Source organism: Atractosteus spatula, chromosome 7 (assembly GCF_055471065.1).
Source record: "Atractosteus spatula isolate fAtrSpa1 chromosome 7, fAtrSpa1.hap1, whole genome shotgun sequence".
Classification (NCBI taxonomy): Eukaryota; Metazoa; Chordata; class Actinopteri; order Semionotiformes; family Lepisosteidae; genus Atractosteus; species Atractosteus spatula.
The window spans coordinates 43,453,033-43,478,381 of NC_142712.1; the positions used below are offsets into that span (position 1 = coordinate 43,453,033).

General features: G+C 46.8%; 1 protein-coding gene across 1 annotated transcript in view; it reads right to left on the reverse strand.

The window, feature by feature from the left end:
* tmcc2 (transmembrane and coiled-coil domain family 2) overlaps positions 1–25,029 on the reverse strand; it is a 38,239-nt gene extending 13,210 nt beyond the window's left edge. Inside the window, exons 1-2 of the mRNA XM_088922299.1 lie at positions 24,067–25,029; positions 21,217–21,744 (exon numbers count right to left, since the gene is read on the reverse strand). Of these exons, the coding sequence (XP_088778425.1) occupies positions 21,217–21,744; positions 24,067–24,255 (717 nt within the window). The 5' untranslated portion in view covers positions 24,256–25,029. The remainder of the gene's footprint in view (positions 1–21,216; positions 21,745–24,066) is intronic.
* Between the last annotated feature and the right edge of the window lie 320 nt (positions 25,030–25,349).

Here is a 25,349-nt window from a genome sequence, read left to right on the forward strand (position 1 = left end):
GTCATGAAAAGCGGCGGCTACATATCCACTTCAGCAATTACAGGAGGAAAAAATGTTTCTACAGATGAAACAACCCTTGCGGAACAGGAAAGCACTGAGAAAAGCGATCAGCTGAAATATGGCATCTCAGAATCACACAGGATGTGATTTTGTTAGGATGTTCTGTATGATGGTCAGCAATAAGGACAGAAGGCTAATTGCTTTGATGGTTAATGAAGCCATCTGCAGAGAAATGTTTTACACATTGTTCTTGCCAATTTGACAACCAAGCAGTCAGGCTTTATATAGTCCAGAAGAATCATCTTTATGAGAGTCTTGTGCAGGTGGAGGAAAACAAACTGACGAGCCTGAAAAGGGCAAGTCAGCTGTCATAACAATCCTGCGACTTCAGCTTCATTTCACAGGAAATAAAGGTCAACAAAGTGCCACACAATACTTTTCTCAGCTTTGTTTTGATTTTTTTAATAACTTTCCATCCATTACGAATTAGTATTATTATGGCCAATAAATAATTTTGTCAGAGTCTATACTTTCATAGAATATTTTAGTGAAATTGTGCTAAACACAAAACATGAAGTTCCTTCTACATTCTTTGTTATTCTTTGCTTCTACATTCATTGATATTATATTAACAGTTATCTTTTAAATTAATTTTTGCTGAATTATTATTACTGTATTTTTATTTGTGGTACAAGAACACTCAAGAAATGCATATCAGTCTCATTTTCAGTTTGCAGTTCTGCAGTCTGAGAATTTTTCTGCAGTCTGGGAGCTGCGCTGTTCTGCAGTCTGGGAGCTGCGCTGTTCTGCAGTCTGGGAGCTGCACTCTGCATTGAGTGTGTAAAAAGTGCCTCCTGTTCTACGTTTTACACTAAAGACAGTGCAAGTCTAGAACAGCCTTGTTGTCGAAAATGTATTAGCCACTAGCGCACAAATGAGCTGAATAGCCCCTTAGTGTTGAGGGCTGCTCTCTCCTTTCACACTGACCATGTAAATAAACCACTCACGAGCCTTGTTAAAAAAGTGTGGTTCCATCTGTGTTTTCCCCAGATCCCACCAACGTCAATGTGGGAATCCCACTAGGATCAAGTGGCAGCTGTGTGCAGATGCCAGGCTGTGACAGCAATGCAAGCTCCCCTCTGAGCTTCAGAGGCTGAACAGCAGGAGAAGCAGACAGACTTTGACAGACTGAGACACAGTGCAGTCTTCCTTACAAGCAGTAGAATGACCACATCTGACTGATCCGATTAAAAAAAAGGATCCATCAAAAAATAAAATAACGTTGTTTTCCAGGTACTGAAATTTGAGATAGAAATAATTTTAATGCCAATGTTTTCTAACTCTCTATGACAACTTTCCAAATATGTATATTATGACTGGCTAAGATATTGGGGGAATGGCTATTTTGTAGGCCTCTTAACCTAAGTGAAGGCATGCTCTGTGTTCTTCTCTTCCTGACGAGGCTGGAAACTGACTGCCCATCCTGAGGAACATGATGTCTTAGAACCATAATGCTACAGGCTGCCCCCCTGGAGGCGTTTCTTATCGAAAACACAGATGAAGAGCTCTGTGTCCGTTTCATCTCCGGAGCCTGACAACACTGCGCTCCAAGGGTGCTGCTGGCATTGGTCTCCCAGCCCAGTGCCCACCTGCTCAGTGCGCAGAGCTGCCACAGGAAATGAGACCAAACAGCATGTGGAGATTTCAAGACACACAGATGAGAAGGCTGCAGAGGGTTAAACTGAATGCACTTCATTTCCCTGAAATACAGCCCCTGATCTCCCTTTGCCCTGGTCTCAAACTCCTCTGATCCTTCTTATAGCTGCTTCCATCTTCTACCTCGGTCTGGCTCTTCTGTGCTGGCAATCGCACACCGGCTGCCATTGCATCCTCCTCCCCCACATAAAGAGAAAAATAAATCCCTCCTTCACATTACGATAAAACAACAGACTGCCGCCCTATTCAATTCCACTGATGGGGTGAGTGAGGGGTGTGAACAATGCCCCATGAGTTGGCACCTGCCCCCCGTCCATTCTGGAACCTCACTGGTCCAGCTGGGACTTTCCAGAGCCTCGGAGTGCTGTGCTAAAGAAGATGTGCACTCAGAGCATGAAGGAATGGTGCTGAGGTCTCTGATCCAGGAGACAATTGACCCTCTCTAGCAGGTAAATTTTCACACCACAGATAATCCCCCTCCCCTCCAGCACACATCAGATACATGAATAACCAAGCAGAGCTGCCAAAAACAAGGAAGAGGCACTAAAGGCTAAACTCAAGAATCAAAATTTCACAGCATCACAGGAATCGGAGAAGAGAGAACCTGCCACGAACTGACTCTCTTTCATTCTTTCTCTCTCTCCGCGAGCCCCTCCTCGCGCTCCCCTTGCTCACTGGGCGCCTGCTGACTACAAAGAGAGCCGACGGCATCTACATAACAAAGCGCTGACGCAGCCTCGACAGCCCAGTGCCTGCTGCTCCCCAGCTTGCTGTCTGTATCGGATCGGCGTGCCAGGGCTCTCTAGCTGTCCGTGCCTTCTCCCACTCAGCCTCACCATTCCGACTGGGGTTTTACATTGGAACGGGTTTGCCTGGGTCCATCTCGTCTGGATTTGGGAGGTCTCATATTTCAGTAATGCGTGTTGGTATCCTATCAGTCAAGGTGAAAATAACTCACTCTCATCCTACAGATCTGCACCTCCCAAACTACTGCATCTACAACTGCAGAGAAAAAGTGCTAGCCACTAGTTTCAGAGTGTGAAGGCTTGCAGAAAATGTCCAAAACCCCTCTTGGAGCTGGAGCTGTTCACAATGACCAGTGAGTCACGAAAGCACAGCGGGGTGACTCTGATTTGTCACGGCTCCTTCACGAATGCAAGAGGAGAGAAAACAAGCAAAGGACAGAGTGAGTGGGGGGGCAGAGGCAGAGAGAAGCTAGGGAGCAACTTGTTGATAGCAAACACCCCACAGTGCTCGAGGGGTAATTTCAGACAAACGCCCCAGAGGCCAGTGACTGCAGGTACCCCCTGTGCTAAAGTTAGCCTTGGCTGCACACGCAGCTGATAGATGGATGCGATTTATATAGAAAGTACAGCATGTGTGACCATAAACATCGCTTGCAAAAGCCTGAAGTCTGTGGTAAGAGGCGAGTAAACAGAGTGTCTTCGATGTTCAGGAACTGTCTGATTCTGAATACCCGAGATCCCACCTCAAGCCCATGAGAGAAATTCTGCCAGCAACCAAGAGTGAAAATGAGCTTTTACAGCAACTAGTGCAAAATCTCCTTGGCTTCAGTTCACAACTGACAAACAATGAGACAATGAGCAAGACAGTTCTGCAAAGACCTGAACAAAAATAAATTCAGTCAACCTGCTCCATGAACAGCAGTAGTGGAAATGTACAGGACCCTTGTCTGCAGTGGAAATTTTTTACTAGAACTATTGAACCTGGTAAGACATCGACAAACAGAGAACTAAATTGAGCTGAGTTATTGTACTGCCTTGTCCTAACCTCCTTCCCCCAAAACTGCATTAGCTAGAACAGAATTTACCTCAATAAAGCCAGTAATCGCCAGAAGGCTGAGTAGAGCTTGAGGTGCCAAACTGCAGCTGACCTAGCCAGCACTCTGCCAAACTGCGACAGGATGGGTCGGGCCTGACAGCTGCTCCACACTGTCAGCCAATTACACGATCGGCATCACTGCGGCAGTGCAGACGGAGTCAGGACCCGTCAGACCAGGCAGCAACACCACTCGCTCAGCCAATCGGACGCTTAGCATCACTGTGGAGGTGCAGACTGTGTTAGGATGTGTCAGGCCCACCTGCAGCTCCACTCTCAGCCTCAGACTGTTGCATTACGTGCTTCCTATCTATGTCTCCACCATTTCTGATCTACAATTCAGTATTTCCAGGCCATGTGGGGACTAGAGCTAAGCACACTGTGAGCTTGCAGCCTTTGTGGTGAACCTTTAGGAAGTTAAACTCCAGAATGACACCTGGTTCCAGAGGGATCTACAGGTGATGGTTTGGAATGCAGGCCTCATAAGCATCTGTGGTGAATATACCCCTTTACAGCGCCCTCTCCTTGCAATACCACATGGCCTTATTTCGCTTTCTCTCAGATCTCTCTGCCTCTGGCACGCGGTCTGTGCATCGGAGAGTACCTGTGGAGTCCCACTGTCCCGTTCCAGCTGGCCAGGTGCTAAGTGGTTGGATTATGAGTGGGGGTGTCTCTCTCCCCCAAAGCCATTAACAGCTGTTTCTCGCACTTCACCCTTTACCCTGGGTTTTTTACAGGATATTGTACTATTCAACAGCTAAGCAGAAGGGGGGTGGGTATCTGGTACAGTGCTCTGGTCTGACTCAAGAAGAATTTGTACCAAAACAGTGACTGTTTAAAAGTATAGAAGTCTGAATTTCTTACTACAATCTGTTTTGTTAAAACGAAAGCTGCAGAGGAGGAAAAATTCCATAACATTCCACATTATATCATTAGACTTTCAGTCTGCTTTTGTGTCAGTTCTTTCACTGCTTCCTCCTGCCAGTCATTCTGACAGCTATCAATCTCAGCAGGCAGCACTCGTGACTAATTTCCAGGCGATATCAAGGGGCTGAGAAACTGAATCAATTTCACCTCTGGTGGCTGGTGCTCGTCTTTAGGACTCTGTGTTATCCTGCCATGAGGTCAAAGCTGATACCCTGGATTCTTTCAAGAAGTGTCTAAAGGATTCTTGGATCAATTAGCTACTAGCAACAAAATGAGCAGATGGTTCGTGTTTGTACCTTGCATTACCCGTAAAACACAGTGCTTGCTCTTGGAGTGGTGACAAGTGGGACAGACAGCAAGAGATCCAGACTACACAACAGGAAAATCTCATATGCCGCTATGTAGTACATCTCATGACATGCACTCTGTCTGATAACCCTAAATGTTTTTTTACATATTACTTTAAAATGACTTTTTTCAGCCACCGCCAAGAATTGCGTTTACTCATTCAAGATTCAGAGAACTGACAAGGCAGTGAAAAATGAAAGGAATTAAATACACCGAGGAGAAACAGCACTGTGACAGCAGGAAAGGTACATGAAGATAAAAGCAAAAGAAAGAAAATACCAAATAACACTGCATTCCCATACCTCTTCCTGATAAAACTGACACAACAACCAACAAAATCATTGATCCTGCAGTGCAATGAGCTACATAAATAATGCAGCTCCCTCAGCACTAAACTTGCAGTTCAGCTGCTACCAGACAGACTGAATCATGGCAGGATTTCTGTCACAACGAGACCCAGAGGAACAGCAGCTGCCCCTCATCACAGCCCAGACACACGCCACACAGCCCCTGTCCTCTCCCCGTCAACACGCCGTGGCGCCCGGCGCTGTGCTCTGCACGAGGACACAGCACTCCGATACTCACGAAGACTCCCAGCACCGCGCTCAGCAGGAACGCTCTCCTCCTGGCCAGGGAGTCTGGGACCTGGACTTTGGGCACCAGGGCAGAGCCACCCTCGGAAAAGAGCTGCCCCTCTGTGCGCATTGGTGGGCAGCGGGACAGGCGTGCAGGAGCAGGGGGCACACAGCGAGCTCAGGCTGGAGCTAGCAGCCCCCAGCTGGCCTCATCAGTATTCGTGGAGCAGAGAGCTGCCTGCCAGTCTGCAGGCCTGCGCTGGGGCGTCTGAGGGCTCTGGTGCACTGTGACGTGCTGTCATGGAGACGTGCAAAGCGCCCAGCTTGTCAGACTCAGACTAGCACCCTGCTTTGATTTGGTTTGCAAAGAGTTTCAAGAGCTCCTTCATATTTGCTTATTTCATTCCAGCATGACCCAATTAAATTGTTTTATCTCTCTGGTCTTGCTGAGCTTTTCTGAAGCTTGTACGTTACATTAAATATAAACAAGAAACTAACAGTGCTCTACATCCTTGTTGCATTTTGTACCTTAAGTTTCATTTAAAAATTAACATTTGTCTCTCCTAGACCTGTTACTTCTAATCACCCCTAAGAAATTATTGGGTTGTGTTTTAATACAAATGCTAGAGGTGAAGAGCTTCAGCAAAGATGCAGGGAGTCCTCTGGCTGTCAGTGGATGGAAGGGTCTATAGCCGGAGGTAACAGTGAGTCTTCCTCTGCATCTTACTTGGGCAGACCCATAAATAAAGCCCACATGGTCTGGGAATCAGTGGGTACTGATGCTGTGAGAAGGAGCAAAAATCTGTGAGCTTCCCCGCAGACCTGTGTCTGCCTCACACACCCCTTGAGAGTTCTCCGAGCCCTGAAGTGGACTAGGGTCAGCACCCTGCTCACTGGAGCACCCTCTACTGTTCACATGCAAACACTATAACACTGCAGATGCATCAAAATCAACAGCTGCAATTCTTTTACTGGACATGACTATTATGTATAGGTAAATACACACTTGCTCTCTCTGTATATTTCCATGTTTATTTTGTCCACTTGGCGTTTAATCAGTTATCCAAACAGAAGAAAATAGTGGCTTGATGCCTGTCAGTCTCGTGCGCCATTAATCTCTAATGCTGTAATCGGGTTATGGGCTGTTGCTGTCCATTGTTAACAAGTATAACCAGCTGATGTTTACAAGGAGGGGGAGCGCCACTGAACTCCTGGTGCAGTCTGCGCTGTGAAGCCGCAGGCTAGCATTAGTGTCTGTCAGTGTGATTGAGGACACAAGGATCTGAGGTAGAAATGTAGGACAGACTCTGCACTTCAGACAGCCTCTACAGCACAGTGCCCACAGCCAGGGACACCTGACCAAATACACTCAATCCCCCAGATAGCACCATAAAACTGGGTATGCAGCAGCTACAAGGTAAATAAGATTTTCTTTAAGTTTCTTACACCATCTTCCAGATCCTGGTCAATTGTGTTCAGATGACTCTGCCCTGTCAACCCTGAGGCCTAGAGCAAACCTGTCTTGCCCAGCTGCCCTACGGCATTCCTGCCCACCCCTGCCTGCCTGACCCCCACTCTCTGAAATAAATGTCAAGTTCACAGTTCAGCACTGCTATCACTGCCAGTGGGCTCCAATAGTGTTTCCCTACTGTCGTTTTTCTCTCCCGTAATAGTGGCAATTCAGGATTCTTAGGACACAACAGAGGATAGGAACAGGATTGCACTATCTTCTGTCCTCCGTTGCCAAAAGACTACACAGAGAGAACACCCCTCTTTCTGGGTTCAGAACTCATATCTGTCTCCCCAGTACTGTCCAATCTCTAATGTCTCCAATCATTAAATTAATGAATTATTTAAAGTGCAAGTTTCAACCCAAAGGATCCCAGAGCGCTTTACAGATAGGAGGTGACCTACTTCATCCACCTGACTGCACAGCAGCTGTTCTTCACCAACTGGTCCACTGCACAGCAGAGCAGGGGACAAGGTAATTCAATGGCAACCGTAGGGGGGCGAGATCGTTAAACCCCTGAGTGGATTTTAGCCAGAAGACCAGGGTTCACAGCACTGCACTTCCAACATCAAAGTGTCACATAAGATCATCACCTGATACTCTAATACTAAAAGTATTGATTTTGAAATTCTGGTCAGGAAACAATTGTGCCAACTGCTGGTCCACCTGGTTTTCTCTGGAGGTCTCCCAGCCCAGAACTGACCAGTCTCAGCCTTCCAGAGCCTCTGATGAGATCAGACAACAAAGTGGTAACTGCTGTAAACCTATTGCTGTATCACTGCCAGTAAAGGTGTTTCAGATGGTATAGAGTGTAAAATGCCCAAGAAAGCACCATATCTAATTTGAAAGAACTGCTTAATGAGTTTGAAGCAGAGTGTGCAGGACTGAAGTCTCCATGAACCTGATGCACTAGTGAGCCCCTCTGCCCCTGTGGAATGCAGGAGTGCCTGGAATAGCAGTGGAGATACTCAGACAGGCCTGGTTCCTTTGTTTGCTTTATTCCCCTTAATCACCGCAACTAGAGAGCTTCCCGGGTCAGTGTACATTCCGAAGAGCTGCAGCACAGCAGCTGCTGCACTGCTATTTCAGTCACATCCTGTTTGGGAGAACAATAAGACAGACACACCAAATCTCTCACAGGCACACTCTCAGACACACACACAGTCCCACAGGCGCGCACACACAGCCACACACCAATTCTCTCACAGGCACACTCTCAGACCCACACACACTCCCACAGGCGCACAAACACAGGCACACACCAAATCTCTCACAGGCACACTCTCAGACACACACACACTCCCACAGGCGCACACACACAGGCACACACCAAATCTCTCACAGGCACACTCTCAGACACACACACACTCCCACAGGCGCACACACACAGCCACACACCAATTCTCTCACAGGCACACTCTCAGACCCACACACACCCCCACAGGCACACACACACAGGCACACACCAAATCTCTCACAGGCACACTCTCAGACACACACACACACTCCCACAGACGTACACATACAGCCACACACCAAATCTCTCACAGGCACACTCTCAGACACACACACACTCAAATGGACAGACAGACATACAAAATCTTTCAAAGGTGCACACAGATTTACAGATACACAAACACATACTAAGAATCCCACAAAGACACACACTTTGCCATCAGTTATCTTTACGGGGGCATCCCACCTACTATATATACATTTAACTGCACAATTCATCCAAAACTCAGGAGAGAAAAAAAACTAAATAAAACTGCCTTTGTTTAATTCAGTCTGACACAGAAATCTCCAAATTTCCACAGTGTTATTTTGTTCTGGGGTTACCGTCTCTGTGCAGAGGACAGAGGTCCTTACATTAAAACTACCTAAATAGATGACAGAGGGAACGAGAGCTTGTCTTACTGGTGGAGAAGCACTCTTGCAGCCCACAGTCTGGCACCACTGCAGCAGAGTGCCAGAAGACACTGTACTCAGAGGAATCACCACAACAGGGTTTCTTCAGCTACCGTACAGTAGGTGTATTTTGACATGGTGGCACTTTTAATCTTAAAGACAGCAGAGATATGAGCTACACTGTATCACTACAGAGGTGGTCATTCTGTAAAAACACATGCCAGGCTGCCTGCTGATGCAGGTCCACGGCCCACAGTCAACAGCTTCTCAACCCTTTTACACCAGATTGAAGTCCAGAAACACAGAGGTAAAGACCCACCGATCCCTGCAGCAGGACAGATATGGCAGCACACGAAAGAAGCCTTAATTATGCATGTGGTGCTGTGAACAAAACGTCACCACATCAGCAGTTCCCTTCCAGTCCCTAGACCCAGCACACACACAGTGCAAAACGTTCACATGCAGAACAGCTTCCTGACAAAGTGCTACTGCTCCTGAAGCTGGGTGGACTAAATACTTGACTGTTGGCTTCAGTGCATGTGAAAAAGAGGCAGATCCCACTCCTAGATGTTTGTAGGGCCAGTGAGACCAAACACAAGAAACCTTTATCTGCTGCTTCCTCTTAAGAGTTCAGTAACCTGAGCCCAAGAGTTATCCTAGAGTCTGAAAGGCCAACATCACTGAACAGCATCGCTTAATATCAATATGATATAGAAAAAAATGAAACTATTGAACACAACAAGCCTCAGACCTGGATCGCGTGTGTTAATGTGATTAGGAGATCCACCTGTTCCTCTGTTTCACTCCCTGTATTTCCTACAAACCTGACTGTCTGTACTGTGTTTCAAATCCTTATTAAAACTGCGAACAATCCTCACCCACAGCAGCCCTTTACCACTCTTGGCTTCTCTTACCCAGAACAGCCGCAGAGATGGAGCCATGCAGCGACACATATACAGGTAGTAGCTGTTGCCTAGCAACAAGGTCTCCAACTGCTGGGCCGGAGTAGTTTGAAGGCCCACAGCAACAGAGGTCTTCAGAACACAGGTCGCTGCCGGAGAGATAATAAAGCCCCCTGCTTCTCTAGTCCGTCAGACTCTACTCCACAGACACACTGCCCTTTGGGCTGGCAGTGACACTCCTGCTTCTGTGCCACGTCCCCTCCACCCCCAGCGTGAGCTGCTTGCGATTGCTGACTGAGACAACTGTGCTGAAACTGGAGCCTGCTGGGATATTGGGGTTGAAAGGCACTGGGAGAGGAGCGACAGCTGGGGAGAGGAGGAGGAACACTGGGAGCTGTCAGTCAAGCTCCTGTGTGTTTGCTGTCAGGATAAGCGACCTGCAAACCTTAGCACAGGAACTAGTCCGAGGAAGCTAATTCAGAACCAGGAACACAGATTCAGGTTCTGACATGACCCAGTGGAAATCTTCCAACACATGTCAATGTGACTAAACCTGTACAGCCCCTGTTTCATTGTTTAATTTCCTTGTTTCATATCCCTGAATACTTGTTTCATTTTGGACCTTCAGCCTGAAGTAGCTGAGAAGCAACATCCTTAATATTTTATGTACACTTCTTTCTTGATGTGAATATCTGAAAATCTAAAACGCTACTGGGACTTTGATTGAAGCTCATCCTGAGGGATCAGGCAAGAGTGACAAAGAGTGACAATAAATGCACTAAAGATGTTGAGCATGAATTACCTGTCGCAGATTATCTAGCTCCCTCTGGTGGAATGTACCATCATTACAGCCTTTTATTCATAATAAAAATATTTTGTCTCTTACTGTGTTTACTGCCATCTGCTGTTACAATTACGTCACTATAACCACAATTACGTCTGAAACTTGCTTGTAATAATCACAACAGTAGATGGACATAATTCTTCATATATTCTACAGCTCATATGGTGTCAGGGCAAGGTACGCTGACACACGGATCTGTGCAGTTGGCCTCTCCTGATACCTGGCTATGATTAACTCTGAATATGTCAGGGAGAATTTTTTTTCCATTTTGATACAATAATGTGGCTTTTATTCCTATTATATTCAACTATATAAGTTATTTTTTTACAAAACATGCTAATTATTCTTCGCTTGCTTTCTAACAAAGTCTGAGGTACTAAATAGCATAACCAAATCCCAGCATTCCTTAGCATTAAGCCATTCAAAGAAAAATGCAGAATATGCACACTGAATCTCTGCACAGTAAAGCCTTACTGAGCGGAACAGAAAATCCAAATCCCGGGAAATTATTCATGACCTTCTTTCCACGCCGTTGTCTGGATTAGTGTCCTTGGCTTGCAGTGCAGCCACAAGCAGCTCCTTTTCTTCACTGACTGTTCTGACTTTGCACAGAAACACAACAGAGTGTCAGTCAGGTACAGGTTTGCTTGATATAAGCGAACAAACTGTAAATATGCAAAACTGAACAGCTGCTGTAAACTGGGAAGCCAAGCAGAGACATGTTCTAGAGACCTGCTCATAGAATTTGAAAGCAGTGAAGAAGATAAGGAAAGATTAACAGAAGCCCTGGAGGAAGAGTGGAAGATTTCACTCACCTCTGGATGCACCATGCCAGCCCAAGGGGGTGAAACATGAACAACACAGGTAATCCAGCGCAGGCACGCACAGAGGAGCTGGTGCCGAGTTCCCCCTGCACGCACTTGCGTCCTGAAGCTAGTTCAACACTGAGACACACTCACTTACTGTCCACATAACCCTCTGCCCACAGGCACTGCTGTAGGGTCCTGACTGAACATAAGCTTGGCCACAAGGTCCACGCAACAGACAGGGGCAAGCAGAGCTGCCGAGCCAGCAGAGTAACAGGAGCCTCCCCACCCCTCCCTCAGGGGATGCTCAGAGCCCGCCCTGGGGCCAGCCTGCAGCCTCCTGACGGGGTCAGCCCGTCTAGTGAGAGGAGACCATAATCCCCTTCTGCCGCCAGAGAGGCACATGCGCAGACAACGCATTGCGAGCTCCCCACGCATGAGGGAAAGGCAGTGACCACTGGAGTGCATCAAGCTGTTCAGGCAGCATGAATCTAAAGTGAACACATTACGTGGGGAGTAATATCAGGTGGTCCTCCGTGCCTTATTTTGTCACGCAATACGGAAACAACTTGTACTGTAAATGCAGCAGATGCTTAAAATATAGGGAGCTTATGAAGTTAACTGACCTGTTCTTGCAACTCCATTGTTAAAGCTATGGACTGTGAAGAAATGAAATGTGCCCCACATACAAATCTGACCACATACATTTCCATGGATAAGGACAGCGCACAGCAGAGGACACTATCATCACCAGCATGCTAGTAGACACAAAATGGTGGTCCCAGAGACACCGCGTTCCCTGTTGGGAAAACACTATCTTTTTCTCTTGTCTTTGAATGCCACTTGACATGGCAGGCTGGTATTACTCTCCCTCCTCCCTTTGAGGAACATCAGGAGCCTTTAGCACGGAGCCACCCCAGCTCTGTTGTGCTGAGGCAGCTCCTTCTCTCAGCTCAATGTCTTCAAGCAGATTAAGGCAACCTAGCCAACTCCCATCATGCACTATGGCCGGGCAGCATTGTCAGCTGAGGGCTCCCTGATTGGTTGTTGCTGTCTGGCCACCTGCGTCCTTCCCCTGTAACCTCAAACAGCCCTGTGAGGACCAGACTCCACACGCAAGACAGAGAGAGAGGCGCCAGTGCACAACCAGGACTCTCTGCATAATTACGTTCCGATTTAGCCAGAAATATTTTCCCACACACAAATTTCCCAACTTTGACCATCAACAGGGTAGAATTCTTCATGAGTACAAACATATATTCCATGTAATTCTGGGCTAATGCCATTATTACCATCTCAGACAAGGCTCAGTTTTCCCACTTCATGGTAAATAGGTCAAATTCCATTCATATTACACAGATTCTGAAGTATCAGGTTTAAAAAGAGAATTAGGTTAGAGGAGTCCTTGTAATAATCAATGTACCATGAAGGTCACATGGTAGCCCTTATTCTTTGACTCGCTCTGTACAACTGGGATTCTGAAACTCTATCATGGTTCATTGTTCTTGGTGAAGGAAATACAAAACCACAGCAGAGCACAGCGAGGCTGGTGTGAGAGACATGTGATCCAGACACTGTATCTCATATAATGCATTTCCGAAAACTGCCTCTCGGATGGGTTCTAGTTATCAGCACCCTCCTATCAATGGCACCATTCATTCGGCTCAGGATATCATTGCTGTTCCTCTCTACTTATATTCCCTCCATAGTAGTTACATCTCTATGGCAACAGCACAACTGCTCCCTCGTGTGGAGATTTGGTCACACTACAACAATATTCACTACATTCAAAGTGTGCTCAAACATCAGTTCAGGTATCTGTTATGTCTATCAATGAAGAACCTGTTAAAATTGTATTGATGAGGTTAAAAAATATTACAGAAACCCAGTCCTATGGTTTGGGTGATGGTTCAGGCTATACTAAGGGCTTCCTTAGTAACAAGCAATTAATATGAAGCAGGGATTGGCTATCATCACATTTATCACTATATTTTTATTTCATTAATATAGTTTATTTACAAAATATAACAAATAATAAAAATGTTATTTACAAGGCATAATGTGAAGAAATAACACAGCCCCCCCACACTGCTGAAGCTGATATCTTGTAATACATTGTATCTTGTATCTTCAGGTAATGGCTGCTGGAATTGGAACATGAGAATGGTCACAAACGAAAGCAGCCATTCAGCCCTTCAAGCTTGTTTGGTAGTTAATTGATTCCAAGATCTCATCCAGCCGTTTCTTGAAGGAAGCCAGGCTACTGCCTTCTTCCAGACTCCTACCACTCTTTCCACACAGTTTCCTCTTCTATTCTCTGATTTGTGTTTCGTTGCTGATAGGTTAAAGGACTTTGCCACTTGTTAGTTGAAAAGTCGATCGCTAGGAAACACAAACTAGATGAGCCATATGTTCTAATCTCCGTAACTGTTTTTATGCTCTTAGGAGAAATTAATATACAGTGTACTTTTTCCTTCTTTTGCAATTTATAATTGAATGACTGCTGACTTATGCCTATAAAATTTTACCTGCAGCAATATTGTGGTTTACACTTCACAGAGTCTGTATGATTGATGTTTAGTTTCACACCCCATCTTTTCTGTTGCCCAACTTTCAAAAGAATTGTGGCTGGACCTGTGACCAGAAAGTCACTGGAAAGTCAGACCACGTGTGAACATGCCCAAGTGTCTACAAACAGCCATTATTGAACACAACACTTCAAAGAGCTCTGCCAAAGCCCTTAATTAGTTGCCTCTGTACACTTTTTTTATGAAACACCCTACAAGACCAACACATTATGGCACAGCATCTCATTTTAAAGTTTGTTGTGAATTAGCTTGCTGTTTTAAAGGCATTATTCCTATCAACTTCTGAGTGCATGACCACCGCACAATCACTGTGTTATGTTTTATATGCAGTGATTCACAGTACTAGATTCTCAGGATGTGGTTTTAAAATGGAAATGAGTCATAACTGTCCCTCTGAAAAATGACTTCCAGGAAGCAGTGCTCACTAGAGTTTTGTGCTCATATCTCCTGAAGATCAGCAGTGATGCAGATGAGAGAATCCCTGAAAAAGATAGCTCAATTACTGGATTGCCACAGAGAAAGACAGGGAGAGTATGTGAGAGAGAGGAAGACTGAGAAAGAAAGGAGAGAGAGGAAGTGTGAGAACAGAGAGGCTTCCGGAAGGAAGTAACATTTATAGTGAATGCTCCCAGAGAACACTGCACTGAGAAAGGCTGCCCCCTCCCCCTGCAATCCTGTGGTGAAGCTCTGAGCCCCAGTCTGTACACACCTCCACCTCACTTAGAAGCAACATCTCCGACCGCCACCAGAGAGCTGCTGAGTTCTGACGAGGCTCGTGCCAACTCAAGGCCTGTCCCAGACATACAGTACAGGAGGATGGGCCAGGCAGCACCGCGGGATGCTTGTATCACAGTCAATTTTAATTCTTGAACAAATGCCTATCCAAAATAAAAGCATTGCATTCCTGCCCACATTAATTAGTTCATTTTGTAATACAGAGCAAAAGAACACTGTAATACCAAAAAGTATCTATCTTTATTCTTAATCTAGATTTTATCCAAATTAGCCACACGCAGAGCAGACTCTGCAGGTAGAGACACATGACAGCATCTGACAACAGTGCCTCTGCTACACAAAGGGCTGTTGTTGCAGCCCTGGTTCCTCAGCTGACAGCAAGAGCTTCAGCACTGCTGACACCACATCCCACTCCAGTTGTATTAGACCACTGCACACCTGGCATGGGAGGAAAACAGAAAATGTTGTCTTTTAGGAAAACAACTTGAATGGCAAGAAAGAAAATGTATTAACACCAGGGCAATCTTGGCAGCCTCAGCAGGAAGCAAAGCAGCACTTTCATATATCAAGCAGGCGTTGCAACATCAAATATTCAGCAGATATCGATCCCTTCTTGATTAGCAATGCATGAAACAAGCTTAGGCCATGCAGCTAACATCTGAAGGAAAATAAAATCCTGACTTGTGCATGTTCAGGTCACCTATGTGCAGCCATGTGGATCCGTATTGATTTTGAGCCCTGTGTCTGGGCTGAGAGACTGGACTGGCACTACATAGGGCCATAGATCCCCAGGAATTGAACAGTTAATAATGTAATTACTGCTGTGTTACTACTGCATACCTCATTCATGTTACAGGAGAATGAATACTCGGGTACGACAGAATGTCGCAGCAACAACAGTGATGTGAAGCAAGACTTTTAAATGAACAGAATGGATCAAACAGTGTGGACGGGACTGAGACCACCAGAGTCAACCCCTGGCTTTATCACTCCGACGTCACTCCTGGGTGTGTGAAGTCACCCCCTGTCCGCTGGCCAGGTCCAACACTCTATCAGACTTGTCAGCAGCCACAGCAGTGTGGTAAAAAGGCCACCAGCCTGCTGAAATCTCAGTCTCTGACCCCTCTGCGGTTTCCACTTCCCTTAAAAACACCTCTGAAATAAGAGCAGACAAGCACTGCTGCACCTCTGCTCTCATTTAATTAGTCCAACGACTCTGAGACAGAGCAAGCTCATTCAGCCGCACAGTATTAATGTGGCTCTGATCTGGCATGAAACATCGTTTCTCCTGCCAGTGAGGCCCAGACTGTCTGAGGAAAAGGAACAATGGCAGCAGGAAGACCAGCAGGCAGGAAAACAGAATGCAAGACAAAGGACTAAACTAGGGCAGGACAGAGCCACAGTAAACAATAAACTCCATGTTAGTCAGTTCAGACGCATCTTTTTTTGAAGGGGATTATAAGACTCCTAAGCCAAAACGCTACATGAATTCTTAACAGAAAGACAAGATTTTTCCAATACAGCAGAGCTTGAAGTGAAGGAAGGCTGTAGTGATGGGCTGTTCTGTTCGTGCTGTTAAAGCCCCTCCATGTATACTGAATTTACAACCCACCACACACAATAGGCTCATAAATAAAATCCCTTGTGGACGAATGAGCTGTTGTAGTCTTTCTCTCCCAGCCAGCTGCTGTAATACAATTAGTTTCACCCCCAAACAGCCCCCTGGTGTATAATTCACCCCTGACAACAGCTCCTTCACCACCCTCACCGAAGCGCCTTCCACCCTTATTCACTACTGCGCCACCTTTGGAAAACATCCCACTCCACAAAGGATGAGGGGATATGGAAAAGGGAATGCTGAAAGGATGGATGGAAAGATAAACAAAGAGCCCTGCTTTACAATAGGTGTGGCAGAACATGCAAGGCGCAGGACAGCTGTGAGCTCTGTGGCGCGGCGCGGCACGGCGCGCCACTGCCTGCCAGCGGAGCGACAGACCTGGCGAACAAAGGACGACACTGATGCGCTCCCTCTCTCTCGTTCCTTGTCTCCTCACTCCATCTCGCTCTTTCTCTGTCTCCCTGTCTCTCACGCTCCCTGTCTGTCGCCCCGTCTCTCTTGCTCCCTGTCTCCCTTACTTCTTTTATTTCTTCTGCTTTGTTTTCAGCAACAATTCTTCTTTCCTCAGGGGCTGTTAATGCACAGAAAAGTGGCTCTAGTGTAACACAATACAGATCAATCTGAGCGCTGGCTCTTTGATAAACTCACAGCTGGGTTGTGCGACGATGTGCCTCTACCTGCCCTCTGCCAGGAAAGGTTACTAACCCTGGCAGCAACACCAATCAGCCTACTCTTTGCTACAGAGCAACACCAGTGCCCTCCAGGCCCGGCGCAGCCTCCACTTAGACCCCCCGCCAGTCCGCTCTCCCTCGACTGCAACACTGCCAAGACTTCACACAATTAACAGGCAGAGCCATGATGACTCGGCTGAGAAACACAAGAGCCAATTGCTTCCTTCCCCCTCCTCTTCACAAAAGTCTGTACACAAGCTCCTCTGAGCAAGGGGGACCTTTCTACCCCTGTGAAACTAATACATAAGGACACATTCATAGCTGTACATGCTATGTTAAATGTAGCATCAATACAACTTCATGATGAGTCTAAGGAACTGTTTCATACTTAGTATGCAATAAAGTCTTACCATAACACATAAAATAAAACTGTTACTGAATTCTCCCGGAGCAACCTAATATCTCTGTGTATGACTGTCCACAACAGGCTTGTTTACTCCACCAAGTTCATGTGTGCTGAGTGTCTTACTGTACCTGTGGCAGTCCCCAAAAACCACTGAAGTTTTTCTTCTTTTAATGTAAGCCAGCACCAAGATTTTTCTAAAAAAAAAACTTTCAGAATTACTTTTTAAAATGAGTCCAGGACAACAAAACTAAAAAACAACATTTTAATGTTTATATTATTGTATATTTGGTGGGTCTAAGAAGCCCACTCCCACCACCATCCTTTCTGAAGATGGGAGTTAAATTTACTGTCTAAAGATAAAGTCTCTGACACAGGCAGCAATGTACAACAATACCTGCTTATGTCCCCACAACTAGAAACACAACAGAGATCAAAGTCGTGACACTTCCAGCACAGAATGTATTTCTTCCTCACAATATCCTCACCACTTCATCCCTATAGATCCTGTTCTTGTACCAAGCTGGAGGCCCTGCTCCTGCAGCAGGAAGCCAGCGACAGCCAGCTGGGGTGCAGACACCCCTGTTCTGCTGCCATTCATTGGTATTACAAGATATCAGCTCCATTCATTGGCAATGAATAAAATATGCAGAAGATCAGTCCGCATTCACATGCTCTATATGCCAGGCACCCCTTCTGCAGGTGTCCCTGTATGTCTGTGGGGTCCAGGTACATTTGTATTTAGCTCTGCTCAGTGTAGTGTGCAGGACCCTGAGAGACCTGTCCCTACCACACTAGTACCACTGCTTCCCAGCGAGTACTACAGCATCTTCACACTACACTGGGAATGCTTTATCAAGAACTCTGGTGGGACCTCAGCCTGCCATGGAGCAACTCTCCAGTAAAAGGCTGAATCTGTGTCACCTACACCGCCTCGCACAAGGTGGGAAGTTCTATGTGTAGACTTTGCATTTATTCTGTATTAAGTCATCCTGCAGCACTCCTGATATCAACTTTTTCCCATTTCTGTTCTCTCTCTAAGAGGGGTGGAGGGGAATTGAGACTCTAAAGGGCCTGCAATTGCGTTACAGCTCTCTTACTCCCTATACTGTGCAGAGACACAGCCAGACCCAAACAAGTGCTGTAGCTCTCTATCCTGGCACAGTAGGCTACAGATCTGTATGCTGGAAGACACTGGACTGTAGGTCAGTACAAGGCTGCATGTCTTTACAATGGCTTTCTTTACACTGTGTGAAAACAGTTGAAGAAATAATGGCTATAGATCATAGATAATATTCTGTGAAGCAGTGCTTTCACAAACTGTAGCTGTTCCACATGCTCCTACTCGAGTCCCCATCTAGTCTGTATCAGTCAGATACTGCTCACAGCAAACACCCTCAGGGAGCACAGTGTGGAGCCGCGCCACCCTCACCACAGCCCCCACTGATAACCAGACCACAGCCCTTTCTGCAGTTCATACGCAGGAAAACAAACACTTAAAGCAAAAGTTGCATCACAGTTTCCCACCCTAAATTCACTCCATATTTGCTCATGGTGGTGATGATGACAAGCTAACATTTTCATAGCCCTTCTGCAGACCCTCTATAATTGACTTTATTATTCTACCAGAGGGAAAGGGCAGGGGCAGGTTCCCACTGGGGCAGACAGTCACAGAATCCCCCCCCAGGCTCCACTCTGAGACAGCTGATCCACCTCCCCTCTGGCAACACAAGACGCCCCAGTACAGGAGCGGAGGCACAGGGCATCTGCATAGGAATGTTTGTCTTTGAAAGCTCCGTCAAGTAAATATTTTTCTTTGGAAACTTGGATGGGAGCCTAGAATGTCCCATCTCTCTGGGAAAATGAATCTCAGTGCCCTCCATACTCAGATGTTAGCAGCTTTAATTTCAGAAAGCAGAACCTGTTTTGGACGCCCCACTGCGAGCGAGCAGCCTGCAACAACACCAACTGACTCTTCACACCACTGCAAATCACTTGCTCAGTTTGCATCTCTCACACTTCAGCCTCATGTGCTCCTTACTGCAAACTCTCGACCTTCCGAGCTGCATGCCAAGTGGAGAGGCATGAGTGCTGATCTCCCTGTCCGCCAAGGAGCAGGTACAGTAGGACTGTGCAGAACAGCTTAACATCTCACGCTCACTCCTGTTGTTATTGAGGGAGAAAAAAATCCACCGGTGGATGAGCCATCAGCTAAATTTAGCCTATGCATTAAACAGCCTGCTGTTAGTAGTGGTCCTCCTACACTACGAACTGTGCTGGGCTGCAGGAGAGCACAGCCAGCCTCCACAGACCTGTAACCAAGGAGACTCTGGGTGCTGGAGAGGACGAGAATGCTAAACATCACCCTATTGCTGCTGTTGGTACAACTCAGCACAGCAACCTTCATTCATTTGCCTGAACTTCTAAACATGCACTGAGGAACGGTGCAAAAAAAGCTCATTATCAAAAAGTCTGTCTTCCACATTCCACTGATTTGGATATATCCTAATAACAATCCTAACCCAGAGCTTTACTATACCTAGGGCTCTACAAGATCCAGAGACTACACCCATACAGCCGGATACATCTAGCATCACTCCCTCAATATCTAAATTTTTTAACTAATTCATCAATTTCCCTTCGGGATCAATCAAGTCTTATCTGTCTAATTGTCCTACACTTGCCTTAGAGTTCATGAAAAACCCTAAAACCTAGAAAAAAGGGCAACAAATACTGCCATAAGGATCAAGAATGAATCCCAAACCATTTTACCAGTGTTAATCACAAAAAATCATAACTTTGACAATAGACATCTTCTAGGCCACACTCATCCAACATGTATCACCATCTTACGTGTACAATATGTACACCCTATGTACTGTTTTCTTAAAAAAATAACACAAATTTATAAGAGCTAAATCAGTCTTTCAATAAGCAGACTTAGAAGTTCGCAATGATAGTTTCATTATTCTTTATAGTCAGAACTTGTTCCTGTACGAGTTCTGACAGCAGCAGAGGAAATTGAGCTACAGGTCACTCAGGCAGGTTTTCTCTGATTATCCGCCTTGCAAACTAATCCCTGGGACCTTGGATCCGCTGTGTATCCCACCTATTATCCTTAACATACACAACTGTATTGCTCTCCCTAACACACACAGACACCAGTACTACTCTCCTTCACACACACCAAGCACTGTACTCTCAAATGCACACAACAGTGCATTCTAGCACACAAACACTAGAACTGCTCTAATGCACACACTAATACTCTTGTTGTCAAGAAACTGAATCATCTAACATGCATTTAGCAATGATGAGTGAGCAAGTCCAGCATGGTGTTCAGAAAACCGGTGGCAGTATACCAATCTTGTAGCCCTGGATCTCAGGAGCTCAGCAAAGCTGGGCCTGGTCAGCGCCGAGATGGGAGACCCCAAGGAAACAGGAACCAGATCGCTGCTGCAGGTGATGTTGTGGAATAACAGGTGATATTTTTTCCTTTGGAATAGAATCTGCCAACCAACAGCCCTGCACAGAGGCCCAGGGCACTGCTATAGGAGGCACTGTCCTTTAAAGGAGACATTAAACTGAGGTCCTGACTACTGGTCATTAGAGATCCCAGTGTACTTTTAGTCCTGGTTAAATTCCTCTGTGGGCTTGTACAGGGCAGATCAGCGGCAGATGGAGTGGATCCCCTCCGTTATTGATGTATTTAAGGGCTTTGAGATCCTGAAGTTCAAATGTTGCAGAACAAAGGTGTATTCATTGATTCCTAATTGGGTTTGACTAGAACAAGACTTCTGCTGGGAGTTTTTCTCAGCGGTCTCACCTTGTCCCCGGAGCGGTCAGCATCCTCCGAGCCCCAGGGCAGCGTGGCGTCCGCAGCCAGGAGCGCCGTGTCCGTGGTGGAGGAGGATCGCGGGCGGCCCTGGTGCAGCAGGGCGGTGAGGGAGCTGTCCTGGGGGCCCCGGCGGCCCATGTGGGGGCTGCTGCTCTTGGGCCCTTCGGAGGCCGGGCCGCTCTTGGTGCGCCGGCTGCTGCTGTGCAGGCTGGTGCCGCGGCGGATGGAGGGGCGCGCGCGGATCTGCTGCAGCACGCGGTTGAAGGCCGTGGGGCGGGCGGGAAGGTCGTGCAGGGAGACGGCGTACGACACCCGGTGCATCTCCGGGGAGCGCTCCTTCTCGTCCGCCGAGTCGTGGTCGGAGTGGCCCCCAGCCGCCCCCCCGGAGGCCAGCTGCAGCGACTGCGCCGAGTCCTGGGAGCCCTGGTGACCCCGCTCCCGGGAGCGCCGCCGGCTGTGGAAGAGGTGCTTCAGGCCCTGGCCGAACATGGAGCCCTCCGACAGCTGCTGGATCTTCTGCCGTGCGAGAGACAAGTGCCACGTTAGGCCTCCTAAGAGAGCGGCCACAGACCAGGGCTTGGCGTGTGCAGGCAGGCAGTGAAAAAGCCAGTGTATTTTAATTCAAACCCCTCCCAGACCTTTAACCGCCTGGTAATAAAGCACACAGCTGCAGTCAAAAAACACAGCTTCACTGTGCTGCCCATTTTAATGGGACAGTTATTCAGCAGCAACAGATTTTTGATTGATGTAAATAATGTGAAAGGTGTACAATTCTAAAAGTAATCTAGACATAAGTAAGGTTTGTACATTTTAATTTGCAGCATTTTGTTAAACCTGACATTAGAGGCACGTATCACACTACACCACAACAGCCCATCAGTGGGTCAGATCAGTGATTTTAACGGACACAACAATCATTCATTAGGAGAACTGCACTGTCCATGCCACGGGAATCAACAGGTGTGTGCGACTTCAGACTGTGCTGACTACCACGCCAAACCAGAGAGGTGCACAACCCACACACAGGCACGTCTGCCTTTAGTCACCATGTGCGTTTACCAAGATTAGTCTTTACCTTCCAGGACTGTGGATGGGCTACCCTTACAAGTAGAAATAAATTCGGGTGACAAAGGACCGGCAGAAGTCCTGGGCCAAAACCAACTAACAACCCCACAGGAGTCAAGAGAGCAGCACCGCCTTGTCACAGTTTGGGAGACACTGCCATGTACCAGAGGGAAACCACAAACACAGTAAATGGCAGCATATTTAGAGTCCCTGAAAATATGCTTTTTAAGCAGTGCAGCATGCAGCAGGGCTCAGTACTTGCTTCATCACAATGAGGCGCTGTGTCATGGTTCAGGATTCAGAGCTCACAGGCATGCAGGCGACGTGCGACGTGTCTGTACAGCCACAGCCAGGGCGGGTGGGCAGCTGGCCTGGCACCCCTGCAACCACATCATCCTTCATACAGCCCCCCTTCAGGTTAACAATTCAGTGTAACTGAAAATTATATTAGAACACATACAATCGGAGAGTGTACAAGAATGTCTCTACAGGTAGCACAACGTGTTCTTCCTCTTACACGGTTATGTGGTTTCTGATAAAATTAGTGCTGAATTATGAAAAGCTATTCCTATACTATCCTAGTGTGCAGGATTCAAAAGATCAGAAAGGCTGTGAGGAGCCAAGTGGATTGTCTTTGGATCTTCAAAGTGCCCTTTCCATGGAGTAACGCACATGGGTGATTGTAAAATTGTATATTGTATATATTCTGACCTGAGCTGTACGAACTCACCATAAGTTCTCCACATAACTTGGTCACAGCAGCGCTATAGGCAGGCCTGCACCTGTGACACTGGCCATTGGAGCTACATGCATGTAGACACCTAGTTTGATTTCTGTAGTCACAATGCCCACATACAGGTATCAGCACAGTACAGCCCAGAGGACTGTAGTCCAGTCCAGAGCAGCTCAGTCTACTCTAGTGAAGCTCAGCATTGTTAGGTACAGTTCCAGTACAGTACAGTCCTGTTCAGTCATGTAAAATGCAGTGTAAGACTGCACCATCCCGTCTGATCAAGAACAGTATAGTCCCGTCCAGTGCAGCAGATTGTCCAGTACAGCCAGTCAGTTCAGGTTCAACAGACTGCTGTGTAGGTCAGTACAGTAGCCTCTTACTTTCTATTTTTGTAATATTCATTTCTAAGCTTTCTCTGATGGTTGACCACCTTTAAACAAAGATGGCTATCCTTCAGTACACTTAGGAATGTAGAAGTGAAAAGGACAAGTTAATTTGAATCCTTTCTCTATTTGGTAACATACACGTTTGCAGCACAATATTAACCTGAGCCCTCTTGTATTGTGAAAGCAGTGCAGGAGATTGTGCTGGAGGGTAGAAGTTGGAGAATGTATGATGAGCATATAGGTACTTTGGCCTGTAGAATATGGGTTTTCTAATGCTAAGCTAAGTCTTTATCATGTCTTGGTTTTGAAAGGAGCCTGTGAATCCGAAGAGCCCTTCGCACGGGGGCTGTGGTGTGCGGCCAGAGGGTTGTGGAAAGGTGACAGCAGTAAAAACTGAGTCAGCAGGTGCTCGCACGATGGAAAACACATCACAGTAACCGGACTAAGCGGAAGTGCTTAGAGACAAAGCGTGCTCTTTCTTGTTGGTCTCTTGCCGTGATGTGGCTACATCGCCTTACTGCAGGCACTGAGTAAAAGAGGGGCAGCTGCTTCGATGTCCCTGGTCAGAGCTGCGATGTGCATGGTGCACCACGCCTTAGGACCGCTGTGCGGTATCTCACATGCATGCAGGAAGCGGCGGAAAGAGCGAAATACCTTCAGATCTGGTGGTTTACTCCTGGTTACAGGGGCTTGCGGGTTCGGGCCCTCGCTGCAGGCGTCATGGGTGCCCCCCGCTGTGTCCCCGGTCTTCACCTCCACAACGAACACACTCGGGGTGTCTTCTCCCCCCGACCTGCCGCCGTCTTCAGCTTGGCTGAAATCGTCAGACTTGCACCGTTTCATCTCCGGTTATTGTTCAAAACACATGAACAGGAGGACAAAATATCCCCGTGTTTATATCCTCCAGCAGTCAATAATACTCTCTCCCTCTGCGGTAGCTACATCATCAGTGGATGCGCCTACATTGCACAATCGTATCTTCTTCCGTTGAATTTATGTACTGTATCTATTCAAAGACGCCTTTTAATGGAAACGGCAAAAATTAAACCGAATCATTTAGATAAGTTTCGTTTATGTTGAATATTTTAAAACAAAATTTATACTTGGAAGTCCATTAAAACTTTCGTGCAGTACAGACTAACTACAAAGAATTCCATATCCCACAAATTAACCACGACTGCCTGACAGCTAGGAGAGCCACCGAAGTCGAAACGGAATACCATGATAAAAATATATATCCCCCAATTTTAAAAGATGCCGCCCACATCAGCCTGAAAACGTACAAAATCCTGCGGGCGCGCTGGATGGGAGATCGGGAAGCCTGGAAGGGATCTGCTTGCGGGTCTCGGTTTTATACGGTCACTACGAAGCCTCCCTCCGGCCACAAGCACCGGTAAATTAATACTATTTCAGGTTGCCAGGACACAACCGCAGTGCACAGATCAGTTCCAGTTATTTTAAAACCGAAGGCCCTAACTAAAGCTTCTTCGACTTCACCTGTACAAAAACATCCATTTAAAGTCTAAAATGCATTGCTTCTCAAAGCCGCAGGTTTCTATGTTTTTAGTTCAATATCTGTGACAATCCTGTTCACAGCAAGCGGTTCTTTCCTCTCCTAACTGCAACCACAGGGAAGGCGGAGACAAGCGAAGGAGAGTGACAGCTGCAGCAGCCAGTGAGCGTCTTGACAGGGTCAGCTAACGGTTTTTTTCGTCCAATGAAGGCCGAGTGGATCTGTTGTCAAGTGTGGTTGCTACGTCTCCGCCTCGTGAGAGCTGTCAGTGACTGGGCGTGTGGTGCGGTGTGGGATGTTTCTCCGGTTTATTTTACATGAGGAGACCGGAGGTCGAGACCAGTGCCCACGAACTGGAAACCAAATGGAATTACATTTAAGACCGAGAACAGGTTTAATTTAGTTTTAGAAAGGGGTGCGAGAC